At 32.5% G+C, this 26,595-nt stretch overlaps 5 protein-coding genes across 5 annotated transcripts; 2 read left to right on the plus strand and 3 right to left on the minus strand.

The window, feature by feature from the left end:
• Positions 1-573: 573 nt before the first annotated feature.
• Positions 574-13,523, minus strand: HELRODRAFT_192579 (hypothetical protein). The gene is made up of 32 exons (XM_009023093.1): positions 13,110-13,523; positions 12,706-12,853; positions 12,407-12,513; positions 12,204-12,291; positions 11,822-11,926; positions 11,170-11,361; positions 10,639-10,755; positions 10,248-10,372; positions 10,015-10,113; positions 9,718-9,791; positions 9,394-9,568; positions 8,815-8,878; positions 8,466-8,650; positions 8,225-8,333; positions 8,108-8,145; positions 7,772-7,885; positions 7,343-7,496; positions 6,960-7,049; positions 6,419-6,541; positions 5,760-5,906; positions 5,362-5,468; positions 5,020-5,108; positions 4,645-4,806; positions 4,332-4,433; positions 4,032-4,222; positions 3,703-3,762; positions 3,152-3,265; positions 2,700-2,840; positions 2,536-2,619; positions 2,054-2,261; positions 1,652-1,765; positions 574-1,095 (listed from the first exon to the last, which is right to left on the minus strand). The coding sequence occupies exons 1-32, from the start codon at positions 13,400-13,402 to the stop codon at positions 914-916; spliced, it is 4,101 nt and encodes a 1,366-aa protein (XP_009021341.1). The 5' UTR covers positions 13,403-13,523; the 3' UTR covers positions 574-913.
• A 396-nt stretch (positions 13,524-13,919) lies between these two features.
• Positions 13,920-17,679, plus strand: HELRODRAFT_83020 (hypothetical protein; the record flags this gene model as incomplete). The annotated part of the gene is made up of 12 exons (XM_009023094.1): positions 13,920-14,003; positions 14,210-14,294; positions 14,531-14,637; positions 14,846-14,926; positions 15,375-15,432; positions 15,733-15,784; positions 15,955-16,014; positions 16,376-16,467; positions 16,653-16,738; positions 16,812-16,879; positions 17,236-17,311; positions 17,578-17,679. The coding sequence occupies 12 exons, from the start codon at positions 13,920-13,922 to the stop codon at positions 17,677-17,679; spliced, it is 951 nt and encodes a 316-aa protein (XP_009021342.1).
• A 404-nt stretch (positions 17,680-18,083) lies between these two features.
• On the minus strand, positions 18,084-19,385 carry HELRODRAFT_175695 (hypothetical protein; the record flags this gene model as incomplete). Its single annotated transcript, XM_009023095.1, has 3 exons — positions 18,084-18,266; positions 18,361-18,894; positions 19,323-19,385. The coding sequence occupies 3 exons, from the start codon at positions 19,383-19,385 to the stop codon at positions 18,084-18,086; spliced, it is 780 nt and encodes a 259-aa protein (XP_009021343.1).
• Positions 19,386-20,112: 727 nt separating this feature from the next.
• On the minus strand, positions 20,113-21,320 carry HELRODRAFT_175696 (hypothetical protein; the record flags this gene model as incomplete). The annotated part of the gene is made up of 2 exons (XM_009023096.1): positions 20,113-20,298; positions 20,802-21,320. 2 exons carry the CDS (start codon positions 21,318-21,320, stop codon positions 20,113-20,115), a joined length of 705 nt encoding a protein of 234 aa, XP_009021344.1.
• A 770-nt stretch (positions 21,321-22,090) lies between these two features.
• Positions 22,091-23,395, plus strand: HELRODRAFT_192580 (hypothetical protein). The gene is made up of 2 exons (XM_009023097.1): positions 22,091-22,518; positions 22,933-23,395. The coding sequence occupies exons 1-2, from the start codon at positions 22,258-22,260 to the stop codon at positions 23,095-23,097; spliced, it is 426 nt and encodes a 141-aa protein (XP_009021345.1). The 5' UTR covers positions 22,091-22,257; the 3' UTR covers positions 23,098-23,395.
• Positions 23,396-26,595: the final 3,200 nt, after the last annotated feature.

Consider the following 26,595-nt stretch of genomic DNA (forward strand, 5'->3'; position numbering starts at 1 on the left):
TACAGAAAGAAAACATTACATTACTGATTACTCTTCTTGGTCTTATTACTGAATAGATCACATCATTTTGGCTTCATTTATGAAACTATTTTCGTAAAAAAAATTATTTTTTTAAATTAATAATTGCTGTAAACTTTTATTTTAGCTAAGCAAGTGCTGTGCTGAGTTGCTAGTTGCAGTTCACAATTTTTTTCAATCTGACTGCTGGTGAATCACACACCTGACATGATGAAACAACTCAAAGTAAAACTCGACAAAAGACCAATTTCGCATCACAAAATTATGGAAAGAATTGCTTAAACAAACAAATAACGGCGAACGCGGTCACCTAACATATCAAGAAAAAATTTTCCGCGAAAAAAGCACGCCAGAAACTTTTTTCAAATCTCAGCTGAACGTGTTTACATAATTATGGAAGTTCGACTAATAACCCAAAGAGATATTTAAAAGTGAACCTTGTAAATCTATCTACTTACTTAGAACTGAACCGGCAAGATGTTAACAATATCAATTAAATAAGACTGTTTTTCACAAATACGAGTTGAGATCAGAAATCTACCTATTTAACAAGACAATTTTTAATGACTATTTAATAAAAATAGTTCGCTTCAAAATCATACCTCACTCATTGAAAGCGGTTAATTAACTGCATCAAGAATGAGAAGTTGACGATATAAAGGTCACAATATTTAAGATATATACAAGAAAGACACTTAGGAAATAACAGGAAGACAGAATATGACTGAAAATTAAGGATATAAATAAAAAAAGCATTATGTACAACAAAACTTCTTTGTTAATTATAAAATAATGTAAATAAATAGACAAGCAACTTAAATAAAAACGTCGAATTTTAGAAATTTCATAAATATGTATGTGAAAACTTTGTATCACGATAGATAAGAAAAAAATTCTAGCATCCCTTCGATGTTACAAATGAACCAAAGTCACTGACGGCTGACTTTATTTCGGCAACGGCCGCCTCGAGCAGTTCAATCTGCGACTCATCCAACGAGCCATCCAAACAGCAGGATCGATCTCTAAACATTGAAATGTCGGAGAGAGATGTCACGTTGAGAGAGCGTGCAGCGGAATCTGGTTTTAATGAACCAAAATCATGAGGCGATATTTTTAAATAATATAATATAATATAACATAATATAATGTAGTATAATATAATATAATGTAATATAATATAACATAACATAAAATAATGAAGTATAATATAATATAGTATAATGTAATATAGTATATCAAAAACATATTTTCAATTTTTAAAATACCGATCTGGCAAACTCAAAGCCATATATGATATGATACATCACAAATCATATCTTACACTAATTAGTTTTCAATGAAATTTTCGCGCCATTAAATTGTAAAAAAATTTCTAAAGTAATTTCTAAGTACATGAAATACGCATACACACACCATCCGTAAAAGCATTACATCAAACGCATAAGGTGGCCTATGATACCATTGCATAGGTTTAATAAAAACTTGTAATTTAAATACAACACAGCAATAGAAAGATAGCTCTCTTCATAATGAAATAAATTTCCAAACATTGCGATTGTATCATGAGCTTAACAAACAAACGAACCAACAAACAAACGAACGAACGAACAAACAAGCCAACAAACAAACTGACCAAGCATATGTTTGTATGAAGTGATGTATGGATTGTTGGTGAGATTGTTGGCGTGACATTCCATCGCTTCGAGGAGTGACTTCAAACTGGTGACGTTTATAATCACGCTTTCATCTATTTGGCGGGTGCAGTTGTACAACAAATATTTCAAAATCAATTACATTCAGAGCAAAAGTCTGCTTAGTTAAATTTATACTGGGATGGTCCATTTTAAAACAAAGAACATGTAAGAGGCAGCATAAATTATTTTAGAGTGGAAAGTATAATGAAAACAATGAACATTAACAAATGGTAATTTGCAATGCTGTAATACCATGAAGAATGGAGATGAGAAAGGAGCAATCCATTTTATCTTTTAAAACAGTGAAACAATTTTTAACAAATAAAACTTAAAAGATAAACCTGCTATGATATAAGTGATCATATCAATCAGCTGCATGGTGCAGTCAACAATGCCAGAGTACTGGATGCTGAAGAATTTGCACCTGTTATGGGCGTTCAGAAACAAATCACTATCCATATTTTGTGTTTGTAGTTGTGGCTGCTGTTGTTGTAGCGGTTGTTGTTGCTGTTGGTGGCTGTAGCTACTTTCTGAAGCCATGAGCCGAGTCTGGTTTAAGTTTTATTCAATTTTCATGAACATAAATGGGTATTTTTGAGATCAAATAAGATATTCATCTATCCACCCACTCAACGAGTCTATCGTTTACTGAATCATCAATCCATTTATCTGTCCATTCGATCATTCAATCGTTCACTTACCAAAACGTTCGTACATGAACACACACACACACACATACCACACATACACACACACAAAAGCACGCATGCACACACACAGACACAGACACACACAGACAGACACCAAATAACAACCGACTGACTTGAATTAATTTGAGATTCTGAAGAAGGGACAGAATGGACGAAGCTGTCTTGTATGTTTTCTTCATTAGATCTCGAGTAGAGGGCTGCACGTTATAATAATAATAATAATAATAACAATAATAATAATAACAACAAGAATAATAACAATAATAACATACGCAACCTTAAGTTTTTGTTTGACACATTGGAAGACGTTGATGGCCCTGCATTTGTTTTCATGCACAGTACTCACGGCAGCACTCAATGCGTCGTCCACAAACTCGTTGCATCCGCGAATGAATGACGCCTTTATCGGGTTCGAAAGCTGCCGAGAATGTGGTCGGTAGTGGTGGTGGTGAGGATTATGACGATGATTGATTAAGAAAATGATGATGGTGGGTGGTTATTATTATTAAGATGATAAAGATGAGGATGGTGAATAATTATGCTAAAACGTTTGGGCATTACGATAATTATAATAAATATTATGATGATGATGACAGAAAGATGCAGATCAAAATAAATTGTACAGTATGAGAATTTGTCGCAATTTAAACTTGACTGTCCTCTCACACACACACACACACACACACACACACACACACACACACACACACACACACACACACACACAACCTTCCTGCCATCTTCATCGTCATCATCAATGAGAGCCACCACAGACTTCAAACTGTAGCAGTCCAGTCGGCATGTCTGAGCGAACTTTCCACAATGATAACAAATGTTCAGTACCTTTATAAATTATTGTCGCATCATTTTTTCGTAATCACCATCATCATCGTCGTCGTCATCATCATTATCGTCATCGTTATTTATGATCATAATTATTATATCGTCACATTATATTATAATTATCCATATTATTATAAACAGTAGAAGCAGCAGCATCATCATCGTCATATCTCCACATTGGCGTCATCATATTTCAACTTGATTTTCAACATCATAAACAATAGTAATAAGATTTTGAAAATATTTAAATTAACATAACTCAAATTATAGCCACTTACAACCATTATCATCACCACCACCATCAGCATAAACATCATCATCAGCATAAGCATTACCCTAATCATCACCATCGTAGACATCGTCACCATTACAAACACCACTAATATTATCATTATCGTCGTCGTCATCATCATCCTCATTAATCAATCATCCCATACCTCTTCCAGTATCTTGTTCTTATACTCTTCCACTAGTGACGGGATGCTACTTTCAAGTCCCTGGTGTATGAATATTTAGGAAACCATTTATATTAATACTAACTAACTAATTAATTAGTTAGTTAATTAATTAATTAGTAAGTGTAATTAATTATTATCATTATTGTTGTTGATATAAATTTTAATTGTCGTAAAAGGGCATCTATAGTATTTTTATTGATATAGCTCCTAATTTTTAAACCAAATCAGTTGAAATGAAAAAAATCATAAAGAGATTAGCATGTATGAATAAATATTAATAACAAAAGTTTTATTAACCAAAATATAACCTGAATAAAAAATTGCATGCATCCACCAATGGTAAAAATGGAATTAGTGAGTTTCTCTTTAGAGCAAACGATGATTTCCGACTGGCTGGAATTTAATTTCCACAGCCAATCAGAAAGGCGGGTTTGTAGGGAGTTAAAAGCATGGACCAATGACGAGACAGAGGTTATTTTTGTATCAAAATCAAAGTTGGCTGTATGTAAATAATTTATACAATATACAATGTTACAATATGTAACTACTTTTCAAGTAAAATAATTATTTTGATACAAACAAAACAATTGAGATTAAGTTTTTCGTACCGTTGTCTTCGAAGAAAGAATTATTCAATTCATTGGTGAGGTTATAAACTCTTTGGCATAGATATAAAACTCGATCGGCCAATGAGTCATCGAACGTTATTACTGAAAGTATATTTGAATCATCAGTCGCACTTCGAATTAATTAACTATTTAATTAATTAAGTAGGAAAATAGAGGTTATAAATAAGGAAAAAATTAAAGAGAAATTCAGAATTGCAAAAAATTCAATGATATTATCCAGTATTGCCATTGCCAACTGATGCCAACATTTTGACCATGACCTTGTATTATTTATAAAAAAAAAGGTAATAACCTTTAAAGTCTTTGAGACCAAAGTCAATAAGTTGAGAGAACATATTGGATGCAGGTGCGTTTGTGACCAAGTCGTTGGTTCTGGCAGTGGCTGTGGTAAGTGGCCGGTCTGAAGTCAGTGTCTTCGTGTTAGCGGTGGATGTTGGAGAGTTGGGTGAGGATTCTGTTGGAAGTTGGATTAATAATAAAATTAAAAAATAGAGAACATCTTTGAGAAAATGATCAAAAGAATTTATCACGCACTGATCAGATTTTAAAAATTTTTACAAGGTCAGGAAGTCAACATGAATAGAGAGGGTAATAAAATTAATGTATCTATAATAAATGGTGGCTGGTGAGCAGAAATAGTCCAAGAAACAAACAGCCAACCAATCACCTGCTATGGACAGGTCAAGAAACCCAAGTGTAAAGTTCAGATTGATTGGTGATTGGATCTTTGTATTCTGCAGGGAAATGCTACGTCGCCTGTGATTGGCGGAGAAATTCATAAAATAATAATTTGATTGGTCGACAAAATTATATGATTTTATTATTCGAGCAGTTGAAAACTCATTTACCAATTGATCAATGAGATAATTTATAAATCAACCCAGTATTCATTAATCAATCAATCAATCAATCAATCAATCAATCAATCAATCAATGAACTAATTAGATAATTAGATAATTAATTAATCAATCAACAAATGAATGGAGGAAGAGAAGAAACATAGCTAACATATGTAATTGATTGGTGAGTGGAGATGATGTGAGCTTGTACTCACTCTCCCAAGCGTCACGTGGATCAAAAAATATCTCGTCTGATCTACTAGAGTCTATCTTATCCTACGTATTAGATATAATGTATCTATTAGATATAATGTATCTATTAGATATAATGTATCTACCATATTCTCTGCATATGCGTGTACGCAAGTACGAATATGTGTGTATTGTATGTACCAAGCAACACAAGCCTCAAGTAGGAATGAAAAAAAATATCACCAACATTATCATAATAAACTGACATCATCATCGTTCTATTACCATTAAATAGAGACATATAGACAGACAAACCGACAGACAACTACACAGACAGACAACTACACAGACAGACAGACAAACACATAGACAGACCATGTAAAGGTCTCTCATATCTTGCAACTTGGCTTCAAACTTATCAAGTGACCAGAACGTTGATATATTCAACGATGTTCTCAGCACCTTAATAACCACCTGTCCATCATCAGCGTTGACTCCTCCCATATAATCTTTGCAGAATTTCTATAGGTCGGTCAAAATTATTATCATAAATTATTATTACAAATTATCGTCATTTGTAAAGGATTTCATTAATTTGCATAGAGCCTTTTTAAAGCATCCTGACGCAATTCATAATGTCAATTATGTAATTAATAAACAAATTAATTAAATATTAAACATCGATGGAAAAATAAATTAATTAAGCCTTAAAAGTTGATAAAAATTGATTGAAAAATGAGAACAAACATACTGCATCTTTTTTTAGGAGTGTGCTGATCTTATTGGCTTCATACAGTTTCAATATCAATTTATTTGTATCGTTGTTGTCGTTGTTTGATCTTGTCCTATCAATCAGTCAATCAATTAATCAGTCAATCAATTAATCAGTCAATCAATCAATCAATCAATCAGTAAATCAATCAATCAGTCAATCAATCAGTAAATCAATCAATCAGTCAATCAATCAGTAAATCAATCAATCAGTCAATCAATCAGTCAATCAATCAGTCAATCAACCTCTTTTCACATGGCACGAGGTTTTTCTTCATGTCATCGAGACACGTCAGTAAATTCGGGCAACATTTTTTCAATGGTACTTCCACATTATCTATACTGTTCTGTGTCATTTTCAATATCTCCAGCTTTCTTTCCAATGTCTGGATTATTTTTTTTTCAAAATAATTACGATATTTTTGCATGGTATTTATCTAATGTTAGATTGGATTTGAGTAGAGTGGTAGTGCTGGTGTAACGGTTAAGGCGTTTGACATTGCCTTTGCAGTGACCTGGTTTGAATGCAAGAAGATCCTCAACTATCATATGAAATATGTGTAGGTGCATTGATTCATATGCAGTTGCCGATGCATCTGATCGAGATATTAAAGAAGGAATTGCGCTCAAAAAAAATTATGTTGATAAATTATTATTAAAACAAAATTATTAAAACAAAATTATTGAAACAAAAAAAATGATAAACAAACAGTCTACAGAATTATTTATAAAAATATATTATCTGATCAACAACAGCAACAACAACAACAACAACAGCAACAACAACAACAACGAGATATTAACTTGATTTTCGAATTTTAATTTCCTAATTTGATCCAGGGCGGTCGTGTGGTCATGTCCATGCTCCTTCAACATTTTCTCCAAGGTCGTGACCTTTAAATAAGAATAATAATAATATACAAATATATGATTGATTGATTGATTATTTTATTGATCGCATAAACTGATCAATAACTTTATTTAAATAATTAGATAAATTGATTTCATTTATTAACTGATTGATTGCTTAAATGGTTGATTGATTAACTGATTGATTGATTAAATGATTGATTAATTAACTGATTGATTGATTAAACGATTGATTGATTAGCTGATTGATTGATCAAATGATTGATTGATTGACTGATTGATTGATTGACTGATATAAGATCACCAAACCAACCAACCTTATTCTGATACTCGACCAGGAGATTGTCCGCCTGCAACCTGGACTGTGCAAGTTGCTGCTGCATCCGTGTAGTCTCCTCATTCGTCTGACTCGCCAGCAGTTTCATCTCCTCATTATGCCTCTCTCTAGTCTTCAGCAACTCCGACTCTAATCTAAAATAAAAACAACGACAACAACAATAATAATAATAATAATCCTTAATAGTAATATAACTAAATAATTAGTATTATAATAATATTCTTGACTATGAATTTTGCTATACTATGTTTTAAGTTTCTTGGCATTAACAAGAGCCCAGTGTTTTTTTTTGAACCGTTTAAAACGTCATATGTTTTGACATTGTCAAGCTCCTAAAGTTATTCAAAAGTAATTGGTATTGATTACAGTTACGTCACGTCACGCCCTAGAAAGATTTTCTTCTTCTCACCTAGCGTTTTGCATTGTGCTGAACTCCTGGTATGCAAAGTAAAAATCTTTCGGCTGTAGGGACTGGATAGGATTGACCGACGAACCTTTAACTTCTTCAAGCAGGTTTATGAATCTGTGGAATTAATTACAAAAAGTTATAATTCTCATATCATATCAACATCATCACGTTCGTTCACTGAAATGATGTAACGGCTTTGAGTGCAATATATAAAACTTGAGCGGCGCAATGGTGTAACGGTAAAGTGGCTGGCCATGATATCACAGTAACTGGATTCGTTTGCAAACAAAGAAACAAATAAAATAAACAAAACAGAAACACAAATAAATATTTTACCTAAAAAAGTGATCTCCAGCTAAGACAATTCTATCTCCCTGCAATTTCATAATGTGACCAAAATTTAAAAGAGACAAAGAGACAAATATAAAGAGACAAATGACTGAGTGAACTAACATTGTGGATGAAAACTGGTAATGCATTATCAAGAAGCCTGCCATTAACATATGTTAATGAGTTTCCCAGTGAGGTCAAGGTCACACGCCGGCCATCAAACTCGAATTTACTGTCAGATTGGGAATGTCGTAATGATAAACTCAAAATTACAAATTCATTACATTCCTTTCTTGTTTTTTTTTCGTTTGAAAAATCACGCACGCACGCACACGCACGCGCACACACAAACATAGACACTAACCACTGTTCGTCAGATATGAGTGCACCGGTGAGTTGGATCTCCAACGAACAATCTTCTCTGAGCCTGCCAACCCTGGTGACACCTCTCCTCAGAACGTACACCAGCACCTCGTTCAGTTGTGGATCCTCATTCAAGTTCACCAGCGACGGCAGGTCCCGGTCAATCTTCAGTGATATCCCCGACTTCTGGTGACGAAAATTTTATACTCGATTTACAGAACGCGGTTTTTTCAATTTTTCAAAATCAGATTCTGACAGATGTAAAAGATGGCAAAGAGAAATTGAAAACGAAAAGATATAAAAATATCAAAACACTCAATCAGCCATAAAGCAGTGAAGAAGTAGCGAGCCTCTAATTGTCTGGCTTCTTCCTGTTTGCATGCCTCTGACTGTTTCAACTTCTCTTGCCAGGACCTAAATAAACACAAATTCAAATACTGACGGCACTAATCTCATTGAGCCAAAATCCCAAAGCACAATAAACTTCATTGGAATCATCTGACACAGGCAAGTTAAAACTCACTTGAATCACAGGGTATGGAATTTAAAAAATTACAAACGTAACTAATCATTCGAGAAAATAAATTCAATTAACATGACCATCCAATCAATTAACCATCCAGCTGACCAATCAGCCAATCAGCTGATTAATCAATCAAAACAGTCAATCAGCCAATCATCAAAATATTCAAACCAATGATGACGACGATGATGAAACGACGATGATGACGGTGATTGTAAAAACTGTGACGACAATGATGAATGTAATAATGACCAATTAGGCAATTATAAAGACCAATAAATCAATCAATCATTAATCAATCATTAATCAATCATTAATCAATCAATCAATCGATCAATCAATCGATCGATCGATCAAACAACCAATCGTTCAGTCAATCAATCGGCCAACCAATCAAACAACTGACTTGTTCATTTCAACCATCTCCCTCTCCTTTCTCGTCAGTTCCTCCTTCAACGACTTGATCTCCATCAAACATCTTTCTTCACCGTCACTCAATCCATTTCCCCCTAATACTCCCCCAACTAAGTCCCCGTTACCCGAAGCGAGGGCTCGCAGTTTCTCTATCTCCATCTGAAGACCTTGTGACGTGTGAGTGACGTCATTAAAGTCATCATCGTCATTGTCGTCAAAACCATCGTCATTAACGTGTAATATATATATATATATATATATATATATATATATATATATAAATAATTGAATAAATAAATAAAAGGTAATAAAATACTTCTAATGATTCTAGCGTTTGGATCTTCATTGATCCTGGCGTTATTCACAATGCTTCTTGCCTGCTTTGCATACCTAGGTCAGGGAGAAAATTAATAGCATAAATGCAGAGATACACTTCATTACTTATTTTGAATAAAAATTGCAACACATGTGTGTGTGAGTGAGTGTGAGTGTGTGTGTGTGTGTGTGTGTGTGTGTGTGTGTACAAGTTCTTGCACATTTCGTTTGTCTAGAGGTCTGTCTTGTCTTGCGTCATGTCATGTCTATAGGGTACAAAATACAGAATACTGAATACCTCAGAGTACTCAAAGTCTCTTCTGTGTTGAGGTTGGATGGGCTGATTGTTGCGAGCATGCATGTCTTCGAATTGCCACCAAGACTCTCTTTCAACAGCCTGACACGGCGATGATGACGATGGGTATTATGCTAATGAGGAAGATGGCAAACCAATAAAATACATAACAACACCACAACAACATTACCACAACAACTACAATAAAAACAGCTGCAATAACTACAACAGAGCACCAAGTAAGTATAGTCTCTCTGTATTGGATGAATTGATTCTTCTTGTTCTTATTGGTCTGCTGCTCGGAGAGCACGGATATGACCTTCCCCAAGGCCATCAGGGATTTGTTTATACTGGACCCTTCCTAAAAAAATTGAATTAGAAACACTACACTATTGTTAAAACGAAAACGGTGCCATAAATAATAATAACATTATTACTACATTAAGAACATTTACTAGTATCATTAGTTTTATTACCATTACTACTGATGATTAATATTAATTACTACCTATTAGTTTCAATTACAACTAATTATTACCGCTAATCAGTATTAATGACTACTAATTAATATTAATTACTACTAAATAATATTAATTACTACTAATAAATATTAATCACAACTTTTACCTTCAGCCTGTCACCAGATGTTTTAGCCAGCGACTGCCTCTCACTGCCAGCCAGATCGACCAGATTGATCTTACTGGTGATGTTATGGGAATGCGACGTGCCCTCTATCACTGACGTCTAAGTTGGGGTTGAATTTAAAAGTGAATTATGACGTAGACGGTGATGTCATGTTGGTACTTTTCCAAGCAAAAATCCTTCTGAAGTTTATAAGTTTGTGAAAAAGATGAAAATTTAAAACAGAAAAACAGAATGGTCATCAATTTATACGAAAAAAAATGATGAAACAAACTCATTAAAATAAAACTGCAAAACTAAATCAACTAGGCCTGTAGACAGAGAAGTTTACAAAAGTTATGTATCAATTTTTGAAGATTAATGATAATGCACGCTATCCATATATAAAAAACAAATACAACTAACAACAACCAAACACACGCCCAAAAGCAACATCACAATCAACAAACACAAAAAACTCAACAACACAAACGGGCGCCACAAAAATAGCATGGCAGCACTCCCCAGGCCAACGACCTTTGTCTGCGTAAGAATGAGAGTGAAGACGGAGTGCGACCTACTGCTGTTGTCATTCATGCCAGTGCAGGCAGTGGCACGGCGTTTGTTTCCGACGTTCAGCCACGTTTCGATGTCCTCGAACGACTTCACGACGTACGTTGACAGTCCATCGACGAACGGACCCATCACCGGGTGCTCTCTCACTTTCAACTTTGTTACAGAACGTATGTATATATATATATGTGTGTGTGTGTGTGTGTGTTTGTGTGTGTGTGTGTGTGAGAGAGAGAGAGAGAGGGAGAGTGAGGGAAGGTGAGAAAGAAGTAAAGAAAGTGAGAGAAAAAGAGAACAGAATGTTTTGTTGATTTCAAATTTGAGAGAAAATGTGTCAATGTTTGTGTTTGTGTGTGTGTGTGCGCGCGCGCGCGAGTTGGAGAGAGAGAGAAAAAGAGAGAGAAAGAGGGGAGGAGAGATAACCTAGAAAATAAAGAAATTTATTAGTAAATGCTTTTAAAAAATTTAGCTGAAATGTATTTTGTATTATTTTTATTTTAAAAATTATTTGTGAACAATAACAATAAAAATTTTATCATTATAATATTAATGATAATAACACCAACAACAAAAAACAGCAAAAACAATAAAATAAAATTGAAAAACAAAAACTGACATTTGGTTTCTTGAATGATTTATCCTTCCCAGAAGATGAACCAAGCAGATCGTGTATCTTCTCATTGTATATCTCGAAGAAACTTATCTCTACATTGTATATGACCTTCGTGTTTTTGTGTTGAGTGTTTGGTGGGGAGAGTTAACAGTTTTGGTGTTTAATTATCAATTAGTCAATCGGTCAATCAATCAATCAGTCAATCAACTATTCAATCAATCAACTATTCAATCAATCAGTTAATCAGCCATTTATTATTCAATCAATTAATCAATCAAACAATCATTATATAGTGGTGGTTTACCAATCAATCAATCAATCAATCAATCAACCAACCAATCAATCAATAATAATGATAATAAATCAACAATATCTACAAGCTTACATTGTCATCTGAGTTATTTTGAATTCTTTGGAAAAGCTCACCACAGAACCTGGGCACAATTCCAACATCATTACCATGCCCCATGACACTGAGGACAGGTTTTTATTTATATTTATATTAATTCAATAAACAAAGCATCATTAGTACTTTTTCAAAAATTTAAATTTAAAACTCCTGGTAATCTCATATGAAAGCAAGCCAACCTATAACTTTTTCCACTACTGGTCTGCCCGTATGCAAATAGGCAGGCATTGTATCCTTCAAACACTTTATTCAACAGTGGTTGGGCCAGTGCGGTGTAAACTTTTACCTGTCAATCAAGATAAATTTTTTTCTCAATTTTGTACAATCGAAGAAGCATTTGTCTATTTATTTACTAATATTAAGGGTTTATTTCGTATTTAGTTAACATGGTTTCCAAATTATTTGCTGTGTTTTGCTACAAAATTATTATTTTAAGTAATTAATAACATGCAAAAAATGAATGACATGAAATACTCACCTGGTCAGCATACGAATCGGACGATTGATCGAATGACCAGAAAGAATAATCGTATGTGAACCTCAGTGGATCACCTTTCTCCGGAGTGACCACTGTCTCATTGCCTCTCATCGACACTATACACTTCACATCCTCTTCATCCAGTTCTCTATTATTTAATGTTTTTGGGGTTCGTTGATTAAATTTGATTCTCAAAATTTAAGCTGTCATTGATTTTAAAAATTAATTTGAAGGTTAAAATTTTAAATAAAATAAATATTGAATCATATAATTGTGATTTGATTTAAAAAATAATGAACTACTTAAATTTAAAACTAGATAACTAGACTACCACTACACCTATGCAATATTTTTCAAGCAAAACTAAACTTGAATTTAAAAAAGAACAAACGTTAAAAAATCACCTCTGGGTAAATGGCCGTACTCTCACGCCAACAGTAATGGAACTGTCGTCATCATCGTTCCTCTGGCCGATATTCAGCACATCTGCGCTCAATCCGATGTTTCTACTTTTAAGCAGCGGAGAATCGATGGCCACCGCGCTGAAACATTCAGGAGTTCCCTGCTGAAATTCCGTCATTCGTCTGCTACAAAATCGTGCGGTTGGCGTCGACGGCATATTGTTCAACAAATCCTCAGCTGATTTCCTCATTTGGAAACATTTGGACAATGTGTCATTTGACTTTTTATGAGGCATGACAGCTGATTATTTATGTAGAAAATTAATCAATTTATTTAAAATTTAATTATTCCACCCAAATAACCGTTTTAAATTCAAACAATTAACTTTTTTTCACTTTCGCCACCTTTCACATAAAGTAAAAATTTTATCAACAAGTTGAATTGTTCGCCAAAATTAAGAGATGTGTCGTTTTAATTTGAATAAAAACGAGATCAATATTTTTTGGTCAAAAAGATAAAGAATTTATTACTTTTGAAATAATTTAACAAACTTTTATAAACATTTTTAAATTAAATAATAACTAAATTTAATTAAACTGCCAAATATAAATCGTATTACGGTCATCTTTTCGTGGGAAAACACCCGATTCGTTCATTCATTAGACCGGATTGTGTAGATTTGATATTGCCCTGCCTGTGTTCGTGTGCTGGTGCTCGTGCAAACAACTTGCAGGTGAAGTCGTCTTACAACACCGCCAATTAGTTAGTTTTTTTCTTTTATAAGTTAGTTCAGTTAGGTACCTGACGACATCATGACCTCCCTGTGTCAGTTTGGCATTGCATCAGCTGTCTCTACCATATATCATCCAGTTGCTTATGCTAAAACTTTGATTCAGGTTTCTGTTTCTTTTATTTCATTTTATTTTTATAAAGTTCAAATTTTAAATTATGAATAAGGAATAACATATTAAATTAAATGAACATTGGTAAGAGTATATTATATGTTAGAAATTGAAAAAACAACAACTAATTTTTATTTAATGTCCCGTTTAATTAAAATTAAAAAGTTTGAGACTCTTGGAGCTGTTTCATTTTATTTCAGATTGGCTATGAACCCCTGCCACCTTATTTGACGAGCACATTGCTTGGGAATCCAACTTATATGTACCCAAATGTTATGAAATATAGTTAGATTTTGTGTTGTTTGTGTTGCTTTGCTTGAAAGGTCATGTGCATTGTTTCATGTTATGTGATATATTTATTTTAAATTTCCCACTAGACATGAATATTTTGTTTGAAATTTTGTCAAACTTTACAATATATAATCAATATAAACATTATTATAATGATAAGTTACTGTATTATTCCAAAAATTGTTTGATTTTTAAATATCTAATATAAGATTAATTTGAAAAAAAAACAGTTGGTCACATATATAGGACAGATGGCTTTTTTGGGTTGTACAGAGGACTTAGTTGTAGATTAGTGAGTGGGATTGTCGGCACTGTTGTCACCAACTCAGTACAAACTGTTAGAACTTCTTCTCTACATAACATCTTTAATAGCTTTTCAGCACAATTTCAAATAGATACTAATTTTTTCAAAATAGTGTTATAAACTTCATCCAAACTTACAGTTATTTAGTGATTATTTGGTAAATTAAAATGCTTAGCTGCACACATAATTTTATAAAATAATTAATCCCAGGTTAATTACATTTCAGAATATGACAGGTAAGTCTATAATAGAGTCGTTAGAGGCAGCTGATGAATTAGATGAGGATATCAAGGAAGATGAAGTTATGATGCTGTTGAAGAGCGTGGGGATTTATTTTTATTCAATAACATTTTTTTTACCCTTCAAAAGAACTGGCTCTGTCTTAAAACATTTTTCAAGTTTTCTGTTCTGAAAATATCTCAATTAGAAAATGTTCATCTTTTGTTATGTTTTTAAAGTCTCTGAATGAACAGTTTGTATTTGACTCTGAAAATGTTTCGTGATTTTTCAAGAGCAAATGATAAAACACTTTGCAATGTGTAATTTATTATAAACTCACTAGAAATTATATTTATAATTGCATCTATTATATTTTATTCATAAATTTCATATAATTAAACAGCATATTTTAGCATATTTTATGACTGACTAAAACTTTACAACAAATCGTTTTACACTGCATTTTTTAATTAAAGACTGCTTGTTTTCTTTGGTTTTTCATACTTTTTTTTATAAACTTATTTTTTTTTTTCAAAAAAATTTGTCTGTAGACTTTCTATGAAACCATCTCAAGATGTGCTGGGGTCTTGTGCAGTCATCCATTCTATGGTTAATATAATTATATAATTAATTATAATAATTAACAAATATTAATACTTATTGTTGTTAATGATAAACTTAATATTTTGTATTCCGTTATTGACTTCAACTACCAAAACCAATGTTCTAATTTTTGATTTTTTTTTTATAGGAATGCATCGTTTTCTCTGTATTATAAATAAATAACTTTTTGCCATTTGTTAATAATTTTTATGATAAGATAATATTTATTAATATATATTTTCCTTTTCATAATTTAAAAAAAATTATTAATTCTAATAGAAACATCATTTTTTTTCATCACTACAGTGATTTATGTTAGATCAATGGCACAGTTTGTGGGCAGAGAGACTAGATTCTCGTGAGTTTAGTGTTTGTGTGTGTGTGCATGCGTGCGTGTGTGTCTGTCTTCACGACACAATGGTTGCTAAAGCGTTACATGTAATTTAATTTGGCTTATGAATGCTGTTTGTAATTGGCTAAGTTGTTGCGTTGAATTGTTGTTTATATATGTATCATGAATTTTTGCAGATCTTTCTTTGACTCGGTTATTGATATTTCCAACAATGAAGGCATCAGCGGCTTCTTTGCGTTGGTTGATTTTTTTTTCTTACCAAAATTTTTTTTCAGAATCGATTTTACTTTTTAATATTTTATTTCATTGATCTGTTCATTAGATTATTATGCCTTTATCTAAAATGATTTACACTATATAATCACTTTTGTTACTGATCATGAAGGCAGTGATTTAAGATGCTAAATTATTTGCAATTCTGATACAAACGTTTTTAATACAGTATATATCTTGGTGAATAATTACTATTTTTTATTCTCTCTCTTTCCTTCTCTATCTCTCTCTCTCGCTCTCTCTATCTCTCTCTTTTTCTGTCTGTAGAATCGAATCTTTTAAATTATATTGTGTAATGACAAACTTCTACAATTTATTTTGTAGTGGATTAATACCAAGGTTGGTGGGTGAGATGTTCACAATTTGGATTGCTAACGTCTTAACATACGCAATGAACTCGATCATGAATAATATTAGTTCAGAGGCACCCGACGTATGATATACTTCCTTAAACTTATATTTTTATTTTATTTTTTTTAATATCAATTTCAGTTTACTTTTTTTCAGTCTGATTTCAACTTTATTTACTCTGATGAAATTATTAACTGTAGAATATTTTTCATTTCAGGCATTTAAATTCCACTCCAGTATGGTTGCACAGGTATAAATTTGCATTTTGAAAATTATTCCGTCAGTAAAAATTCATCACTTCTGCCATATTTATTAGCTTCTAATACCGAAAAAAGAGTAAAAATACTGTGTAGGTTAGATATCTATCTAGATATAATCAGTTATACTTTAACATCTTTTTAACATCAAGTTAATAGCGAGTCAGATCACCTATCCATTCACTGTGGTGTCTGTTGTGATGTCTGTCAATAGCAGCAAGTAAGCCAGCACCACGCCTTACCTTTGCTATTTATTTTTACAATGTACTTCCAAATTTTTGTCATATTTTCAATTTACTCCAATCTATAAAAATTACTATTAGAGTAAATTCTGCCTATGTAATACTTTGTATAAGCATTGTTTTGTTTGATAATTTATTAATTCTGTTTGATAATTTATGAATTTGTATAAACATTGTTTTGCTTCATAATTTATAAGTTCAATCAGCATCTAATAACGTTGATTGAAATTTCTAAAATAAATCTCTATACATTAAACAATGTCGTTTTAGCTATATAGATTATGGAATATGTCTAAAACTTGCCATTTTTTTCCATTGAAATCATTTTCAACAGATTAGTAGCAGCATCTCAGCCAATAACAGCCTCCTACGACAACTGGATAGTGTGTTGGAACCACCTATCTAAAACTGTGAGTCTCTTTTTTTCTATCCAGTTCAACCAACTCACTGCACACTTCCATCACGGTATTCCACTTATCTACACTGGATGCCGAATTGGTAGAATAGTTAACGCGTGTGGTGGGTGCGTTGTATTTGCTGCTGAAACTTTTGAAAAATACTAAAAAAGAGAATCTTGAAAGCACTCCTCACTTTAATTCTATGTTACTCAATTACTGAATAACAATGATAATAACCAATGATAATAACCATTTTTCGAAACTTTTAACTTTTTCAGAACCAACTGAAACGTGGATCGAGTTTCTTTTGGAGGAAATATTACGGCCGGCAGATAGTGACGACGGGAGGAGTCATGATGCCGCCACTGGATGTCATGTAATTTGATTGGAACGTTTATTGGCACGTAAGTGCGACATAATGTAATAAAACGATACACTATTGTTACGTAGCTGCACCTTTGTTAACACGCTTTTCACTACGGTTATTATTGCTGTTTTTCATTCAAATGTGACTTCTACTATTCCTTTTACCATTTTTTTTCCTCTCAAGATTGATGTTAACATTTTTATATTTGGTTTGTTGGTATTTATCTAGATAAATTAACAATCATCGCACGGAATTTCTAATAAAGGAAAATATCACCTGGAGTTGTTTCACTACAGTGAAAATGTGACATTTAAAATGGATATAGTCAGTTAAAAATAAATTGATGTTCTCAATTAATTATTTTAATTTGATGATATCATGTATTATATCATCAGATATCATGATGGTATTATATCGTCAATCAATACAGTCTGAAAAGTCAATGAGATATCTTTTGAGTGATTCAGGCAGTGGGAGTTGTCCTGCAAAGTTGCAGACGTTGAAATGTGATGCTTTCCTTATGGCACATCTTGACAGATGCTTCAAAGTTTTCACTTGGCACATCCAGTTTCGGTACCATCTTTTAAATAATTGTTCCTGCTGCTTGGTGGAAAAATTTTAAATAATTTTCTGTATGCACAGATTTCAAAACCTGATTAAAATTGAAATAGAAAAAAAAAACAAATAATCAAACTACATCTTCCAAAGTGAAAGTTGGATTCCGACAAGGGTAATAATTGTATATTATACAGAAGAGACAGTGGAAATCTATACACATGTAATCAGAACTAAGCCAAAAAAACATGCATGGAGCCGTTGTGCAACCCATCAACACTTTGAATGCAAAGTTGGAAAGTGACATTTTTTTATTCAAACATAAATACAATCTGTCTGATGGAATGACTTCGAGGATCAACCAGAGGCAGTCAATATCGAACTGTCCAAGTGCCAATTCAAGCGAGGAATGTCCAAAACCATCTTGTTTCAAAGGATCAGCTCCTAGCTTCAGTAAAATTTTGATCATTTCCTTCTTGTGCTTGTTTGCGCATACATGCAGTGTAGTTCGTCGGGATGATTTCATTAAAATTGAATTTACTAAATCTGGACCGTTAGGTCCTTCTATCAGTTCTTTGAAAACACTTAACATATCATTCTCAATTGCACACAGCAACTTCCTTTCCAAGCTTAAACTACCAGACATCATTCCAAAGGTATCACCTGGATAAATCTGTCATTTAATATTTTATATTGTTTTTTATTATTATATTATATATAAAATAAATATAATATAATCAATGTTCAATGAAAAAGAACTTTTCAATTTATCAAAATTAAATTTCATTACAATAATTTATTACTTGAATAGCATAGTCTGCCATTATAGATCTGTTTTTTCAATTAGTTAGTCTGTATCTGTACTGTAACGTAATTTATTTATTAGAAACGAAGAAACCACTCACCGAGTAACATTACTTACTTAACATTTAATTTGAAAAATGAACGTGTGAAGTGAAGGAACAGTCAGCTGGTACAGTAATTTTTTGGAAGCTCGTGTTTTTAAAATGCTGAAGCATAGCATTTTAAATCATGACGTTACGTTAAATTATTAGTATTGAAGAGGCAACAACATAAATATTCAAATTAGAGTTCAGCTACTTTCTCCTGTTCTATCAACAGTTCTCCAACTAACACATTTTCTTCAACTATCTTTTTGATCATTGCGTACGCTTCTAAGTAAACAAACTAAGCCCCGCCTACTACACGATCGTAATAGAAGCTCCTCCTACAATTATTTTAAAAGGGATGTGTATGATGCTTTGAATTACAAATGACAAATTTAGACGTTGTTTATTAGAGTTACTACCTATACGTAAGGCGCGCCGCTTGGGTTTGTTAAAAATATCTGATTAATGCTTGGGAAATGTGTTAGAGATTTGTACATTAATGTGCAAATTTTAAGTTCTTTTATAAATTTTTCATAAGTATATTTTCTAACTATATGATAGCCAAGCCAATGTCACAACATACGGTCTTTAAGTAAGATTCGATATCATAGTCGTATGATGCGGTGCTTGTGCGTGCGTCGTGTGTTGTGGATAGACGCATTAAATTCACTACACTATACATAATATAGTAACAAAAACATAACGCAACACCACACTCAGGTACATATTGAAAGAAAACAAGCAAACTATTATACTGCGACTAAAAAACTAATTTATATAGATAGCACTGATACATAACGGTACAATCTCGCATCTATCAATAACATGCACAAAATACCTAATTTAAAAAAATGAAAAAGAAATTGCAGGAAATTATTTCAAGAAAAATGAAAAGCCTAAAAGTAACGATGAGAAAAAAACTCAAAATGTAAAATAAAATTATAGATTTTAAGGATATAATATGCATTATAGTCACGTTAGGTCGATTTGACTTGGTTGGGTTAATATAAACAATCACTGAAACCGATCAGATACTTTCGTATTTCTGACGGCAGCTGTACGAGTCTTTGTGAACTGTAATAGGTGTTATATCGAAATGATTTTCTTATAAAAATTCTCGAACAATGCCTAAGAGTTGGAACTTCACAAACTATGGTGTGGTGCCAAGCGTTAAAGTCTGGAGAACTCTGAAAAATATTTTGTTTCGCCATTGATATTATTTTTGAATATTTTTTATTTAATTATCAAACGTATTAAATTAAAATTGCCATTGCAAAAACTACACGAAAAAAGAAATTCAGAAAAACTTGTTGAATTACACATCGGAATCGCACCGTGCCAATAAGCGCGAACGTCGAATTGGCAGTGAACGCTGTTTTATATAATATTGTATGATATTTCATTTGTTGCGGATATCATTACTTTGAAGTTCCCTGTCACACAAATTATGACGCTGCTCTCGCTATCTAAATATTTAAATTTAAAACTTGACGTGAACGTTGACATGGAGGCGTTTGTAATAACTTTTTTAGTTCCTCCGATTCTCACAACCGATATTGTTTGGGAGTTTACTGCACCCGATTTTGATGGGTGTGTGACTACGGTACAATGGTGTAAGACTATTATAAAATACCGGCATGGCCAGTATAAGATACCTTGAATAAAACATTTGAAGAGCAAGATTACTTACCAGAAAATGGGGTGGCAATGAGATGGTACTGTTTGTAAGATAAACCAATTTTTTCAAATCAGTTGACTGTGGAGATTCGTTTCTTTTAAAATAAGTTATATCCAGATTACCAGCATTCAATGATTGGGTACCGACTATCATCACCTTAATAATTTCTTCATTTTCTGTTTTGAAATTTTTCCAGTAACCATGTAAACTGATGGGGCAATATTCTAAAAGTGCGATCATACAATCAGCGTCTCCTACATCAATACATATGTCAAGGGATGATGCATTGAAAAGGTTTTTTTGAGTTGGATCAGCTCCCTTCTTTAACAAGAATTTGATCATTTCTAAATTTTTTTGACGAATGCACATATGCAGCGTGGTTTCTTCGGACTGACTATCCAACACTGAATTTGTCAAATCAGAACTTTCAATAATTTCTTTGAATTTTTTCAGAGCGTTCTCTTTTATGACACGTACTAATTTTTGCTTCACGGACAACGAGTCGTACATCATTTTGTACATTTCATCCATTTTTCAATTCGAATTTAGAATATTTTTTTAAAAAAGAATTATTATTCTTTTTATTACACAAATATTACTTTAAGACTTAAGTTTAAATTTTTATTTAAATAAAAAAATAATGTGTTTATGACATGTTTACATTTTAAAAGTAGTTGTAAAGTATTTTGTTATAGTTTTGTCATTGATTTGAAAAATTTTCGATAACAATCGGACGTATGATTGAATAATCAAAATTTCGATGCATAAGCAATGTGTATAAATAATGTTTGCCATATAATTAGAACCACGATGTTTGTTTACTTTGCAGAGTCTGGAATTTCCGAATCTGACTTCCTGGTACATTAAAGCGATTTATTCGCTCTTAATTGATTTTAAAAAATATTAAATTTAATAATTTTAATTAAAAAAATGCAAAATTAACAATAAGTATTATCGTTACGTGTTTTCATAAATTCTATCAAAATACTTAAAATATAACTATACAGGCCCGCGAACGCACCCGCGCACATTTTAGTGCGCTTTAGAGTGATTTTGCTTTTAAGTTTCCATGAACAAATTGTTATCAAATTTTGCATTTTATATAGTTAATTAATAAATATTTATATATTTTTTAAAATTTTATTTATTTAATTATTTTTTTATTGGTTCATTTCATGCATTTGCATAATAATTATGCATATTTAGTAACTTTTTTACGGTCTTGTACAGCCAAGCAAGTTTATGGTATTTGCTGGTATATATATCGTCGCAATAAGTGCCTGACATGCTGTGCTCGAAATTTTCAAAGTTTACGTACGCTTTCCATACAAAATATAAACATCGTTAACGACAATAAAAGCATAACAGGTCGCTTAATTCCGCCGTTGGTTAAATTTTTTAGTTTTTTGATAATATAAAATTGTTTTGAATTTGGTAGATTGCGGAAGTGCCGATTTTTGTGTTTATCATGGCAGACCGTTTAACTCAATTACAAGAAGCAGCTAATTTGCTGGCCGACCATTTCTGCAACGCTGTTGGAATCCTTCAACAAATTGCACCTCCTGGACAGTTTGCCGGATTCGAAAAATCCGCTTCAGCAACAAAACCGGCGCAAGTTACGAGCGATGAAACTGCCTTGCTGTTCGCTCAACTGATTGCAAGAACGGCCAAAGACATCGACATCTTGGTTGATTCTCTGCCTAATGAGGACTCCTCCCCGGAACTTCAAGTACGCAAGATCTTTCATTTTTTTTATCATTTTTGTTTTGATTTTTCAGTTCAAGTTACAATCCTAATGTTGAAATAATATGATTTATTGTTATTAATAGTAGTTTCTAATTTTAGTAGCAAGCTTTTTCAAAGTTTTTCATGTTAGCTTTTTTTAAATTTAGAGTCAAGTAATTAAACCCGATTTCATACACACACATCTAGCTAATCTAAATTCTGTGTTGCTATTTTAAAGTCATTCAATGTGTTCAATATTTGCTCATACATAAACTCTAGCCTCTAATACTATTGTTAAACTATGTAAGTTTTATTTTAAATTTCATCTAAAACCTGTATTTATATTACATGCTATGTCATATATTCCATCAAAATGATGGTTTGAAATAAATTTATCAACCAATCTACATGATCTCAGGTAGCGTCATTGAGAAGACTTGAAACGGAGAACCAGATAGCAGCCAGGCAGTTGGAGCAAGCTATCTCAAAAGGAGAATTCCTCCTTGAACAAATCCAAAAATCTTTACATGAAATTGCACAAACTCAATTACATTGTCAAGCCTTAGAAGCTGAATTCAGATGAATTATATAAATATTTTATTTTGTTTATAAATTTGTGAACAGGTTTATTACTTATTACCTTGACAATTTTTTATTTCAATAATATTTTGTCACTTTGTATAACATCTTATATCATGAGCAGAGATTCAATTTATTGTATAACAGACAGTCAGAATGATTTGTTAATGTTTATTTCTTCAAATCAGACATACCACTCAAAGGAACTGTTTTTGTTGATTTTTTGGTAATCTTTAAATTCCTCAGTCGTCTTACTGACCACTATTTGGCTTCGTGTACATTTTATGTTTTCACTAGAGTGCAAAAATTTAATTTGTTGATTTTCAGGTTTTGATTTGTTATTTGAAATGATGTTTTTCTGAGCACTTGTTGGAGGTAGCACCACAACATTTTGTTGATTTTGTATAATATATGGAACATTTTTGCACCATTTAAAGCCTAAATATGTGAGTAATAAACCTAATAGTAGCAATGCTAACGTAGTTATTGATATCAGTCCTACGTTCAAAAGTCTTATTCTCGTTTGATTTTTGTTTAAGCTGGGTTCGTCTTTTCCTAGCCAATTGTTTTCATCTAGGTCATAGTGCTTTGTTTTGTGAAGTTGGTTTGTGAGCATATTCGTGTGATACATCTCGCTTTTGTTCCACTTTGATTTTTCTCTGGTTTTTTCGTCTGTTAGTATGTGGTTGTGATTTGTAATATAATTATTAAAATACGTTGGCTTGAGTGATGTTACAGTTTCACGTGCTGGATAGTCGTCTTCGTCGTCGTCCGGTCTTACGTCATACTTTATAAAATTTTCTTCACTATCGTCATCATATTCCTTTGATATTTGGTCCGCGTCCATGCTCTCATTCGCCCACTCTTTGTTCTCAAGAAATGGTATGAACAACAGTTCCTTCGACACTTCATCATAAAACGTAAGGCCATCTTCCGAGTATTCAACGATCAAATTGTCAAAAGATACGCTTGATGAACTGTTCATTGTTTCTGTGTTCACGTTGTCATAAGGAGACGGCTTGTAATTTTCTTCTAATTTATGCAGTTGAATTTCTATGGGGTCAATTTGTGCGTCCATGTTTCGTATTACATTTCCGTTCGTTAAATAGATCCTGTAAAGTTTATTAGAAGTTAACATTTTAAAAAATTTTTAATTTATGAAACCACAAATAAAAAAGTGAAATAAATAAAAGGTAGCTTACGAAATTGAGATACTCGTCAGAAGGAAACTCGCGTTTTCGTCGATGTAATGGCCGCCGATGCAATCGTTTATACTGCTTTTATATTTCATTCTCAACACTGGTCGGCCATTTTCACAGCTGTACATTTCAGGTTTTGTATATTTATCGCTTCTCCTGTGGTTTTCCCTGTTAAAATCTTCATCCACTGAGTCGTACGTAGGCCTTCGAACCTGGTTTAGAACGATGTAACCGAAGTTGTCGTCGACATCCGCTGAGTCTTCGCTCATTGTGTAATCCGTTTCATAAGCTTCCTGTCAATTTAGAGTAAAAATTTTATTTATTTGAGTTTAATTAGCTTGCAGAACGTAAATTAAAATTAGACTCCACAAAAATTACGTTATTTTAAACTGACTCAGTTTTGACGCAGTGATAGTTGATGAGTAACCAAAAAATAAGTCTAAGTCTGTAACATTGAATTTCAAACGAATAATAAGGGAGATAAAAATAAAATTATAAAATACATGTCAACAACGTATCGTTGACATTTCCAGATAAAACCGATTGTCAAATATTTACGATCACCTAATTGCAGTTTCCTTCCTTTTTCCATTAATTTGTGCACTGCCCTGGGCTGCATTGCATGCGTGCCTTCCTATTCCTAACAACCTACTTATGCTTCTCTGATTAATAGTTGTAGTATTCCATTCAAAGAAACTTCATCTCTCCGCTTCCAATCCATTCATTTCTATAAATCAGCGATGTGCTAATGTGAGACTTTCGTATTGAAATAACGTAATAAGTAATACAATTTTGTTACATAATGTTTTCTTTATTAATAAACGAAAACGCAGAATAATTGTTCAACATAAGCACTTTGCAGCACTTTTAAGATAACAACAGAAATGTATTTCCAAAACAAGTAAAATAAAATGAAATTGATGAAATGATATAAAAATTGCCGGATGAAACAGTGTGTAGATTAAAAAAATAACAAATCATCTCACCATATTTATTATAAGTCCTAAGAGTAGAGAACTTGCAAACAAAAGTACCATCTCCACAAACATCTTCAACATTAACGAGCGATGCGTTGCAGTAGTTTGCGACGGACGCGATGCAACTACGCTGGGTGGCTTACAATTCTTATTAAATGCTAGGACGGTTTTATTCTTTTATACATGACAAAACCATTACCAATGCATTAAAAGCCCATATATCGCCCCAACCTATATCTGATCTGACTGTATATGGTACATATATACTGACGCACATCATATGCGTATGTACGTACATCGTACTTGCATTACATTACATGACACAACAACATACATCCACATGTGATGCATATATCTACATATAACTAGATAGAATTAAAAAAGACAAAAGAATGTATGTATAAAAATCTATATTTTGTATGATGGCTTTTAATTCTTTGTTCAAAAAATTGTTAACGTGATTAAAACAATTTTAACCGTTTAATCATTTTCATTCAATGGAGTACAATTTATGCAACATTCAATAAATTTATTATGTGTACATGAATTGATCTAAGAAATTTCGTTTTGAAACAGCAAATTTCTTTGAAAATTTACTGTGCCGTGGTAATGTTATGCGGGTTAAGAGCTTGAATTAATGATGGTTAAAAACTGGTCAAGTTAATCCGCGAATTAGTGTGGATGTGGAATGTTTGTAAGCGTTGAAAATACTAATCACTACGATTATTTAGAGATTACAATATCCGTGATAGTGATAAATAAACCGGGTTAATCACATGATTTAACACGGTTAATTGTTGCCATAAGCTTAAAAATCGTTAGGCCATCCAGTGAAATATCAAAAGATACGCTTCAGGTTATATACGAATTCATATGTAATGTGTAATATGTACGTGTATAAACACAAATTTACACAAAGGACGAGAAAAAAGAGATACATGAAGTATAGTTAATTCACAGGGGTTCGATCATTCATAATAGCCATCTGCCATTATTCTAGGTCACTAGATCTACATTTATATGAACCGGTATCATTATAACTATGTTAATCAGAAAAAAAATCATAAAATTCTAACGATCTACATGCAAAATCAATGGCTTCGTCCATTCGACCGTTCAAACATCGCCTTTGGGAAAAAGCAGATTGAATGCGAAATTAGATTTCAAACAACTCCTTCCCTTCCAGTTCTTTCTATTGGATTGGAATTTCACTTCGTTATATAAAGTTAAGTATTGATTGGTTAGTCGTTTCTACATATTAGATAAAAATAATGTGCTACATGAGATTGCAAGTTTAATTTTTGTTACTATGCGTGAGAGGTTGTA

Source organism: Helobdella robusta (assembly GCF_000326865.2).
Source record: "Helobdella robusta unplaced genomic scaffold HELROscaffold_34, whole genome shotgun sequence".
Lineage (NCBI taxonomy): Eukaryota > Metazoa > Annelida > Clitellata > Rhynchobdellida > Glossiphoniidae > Helobdella > Helobdella robusta.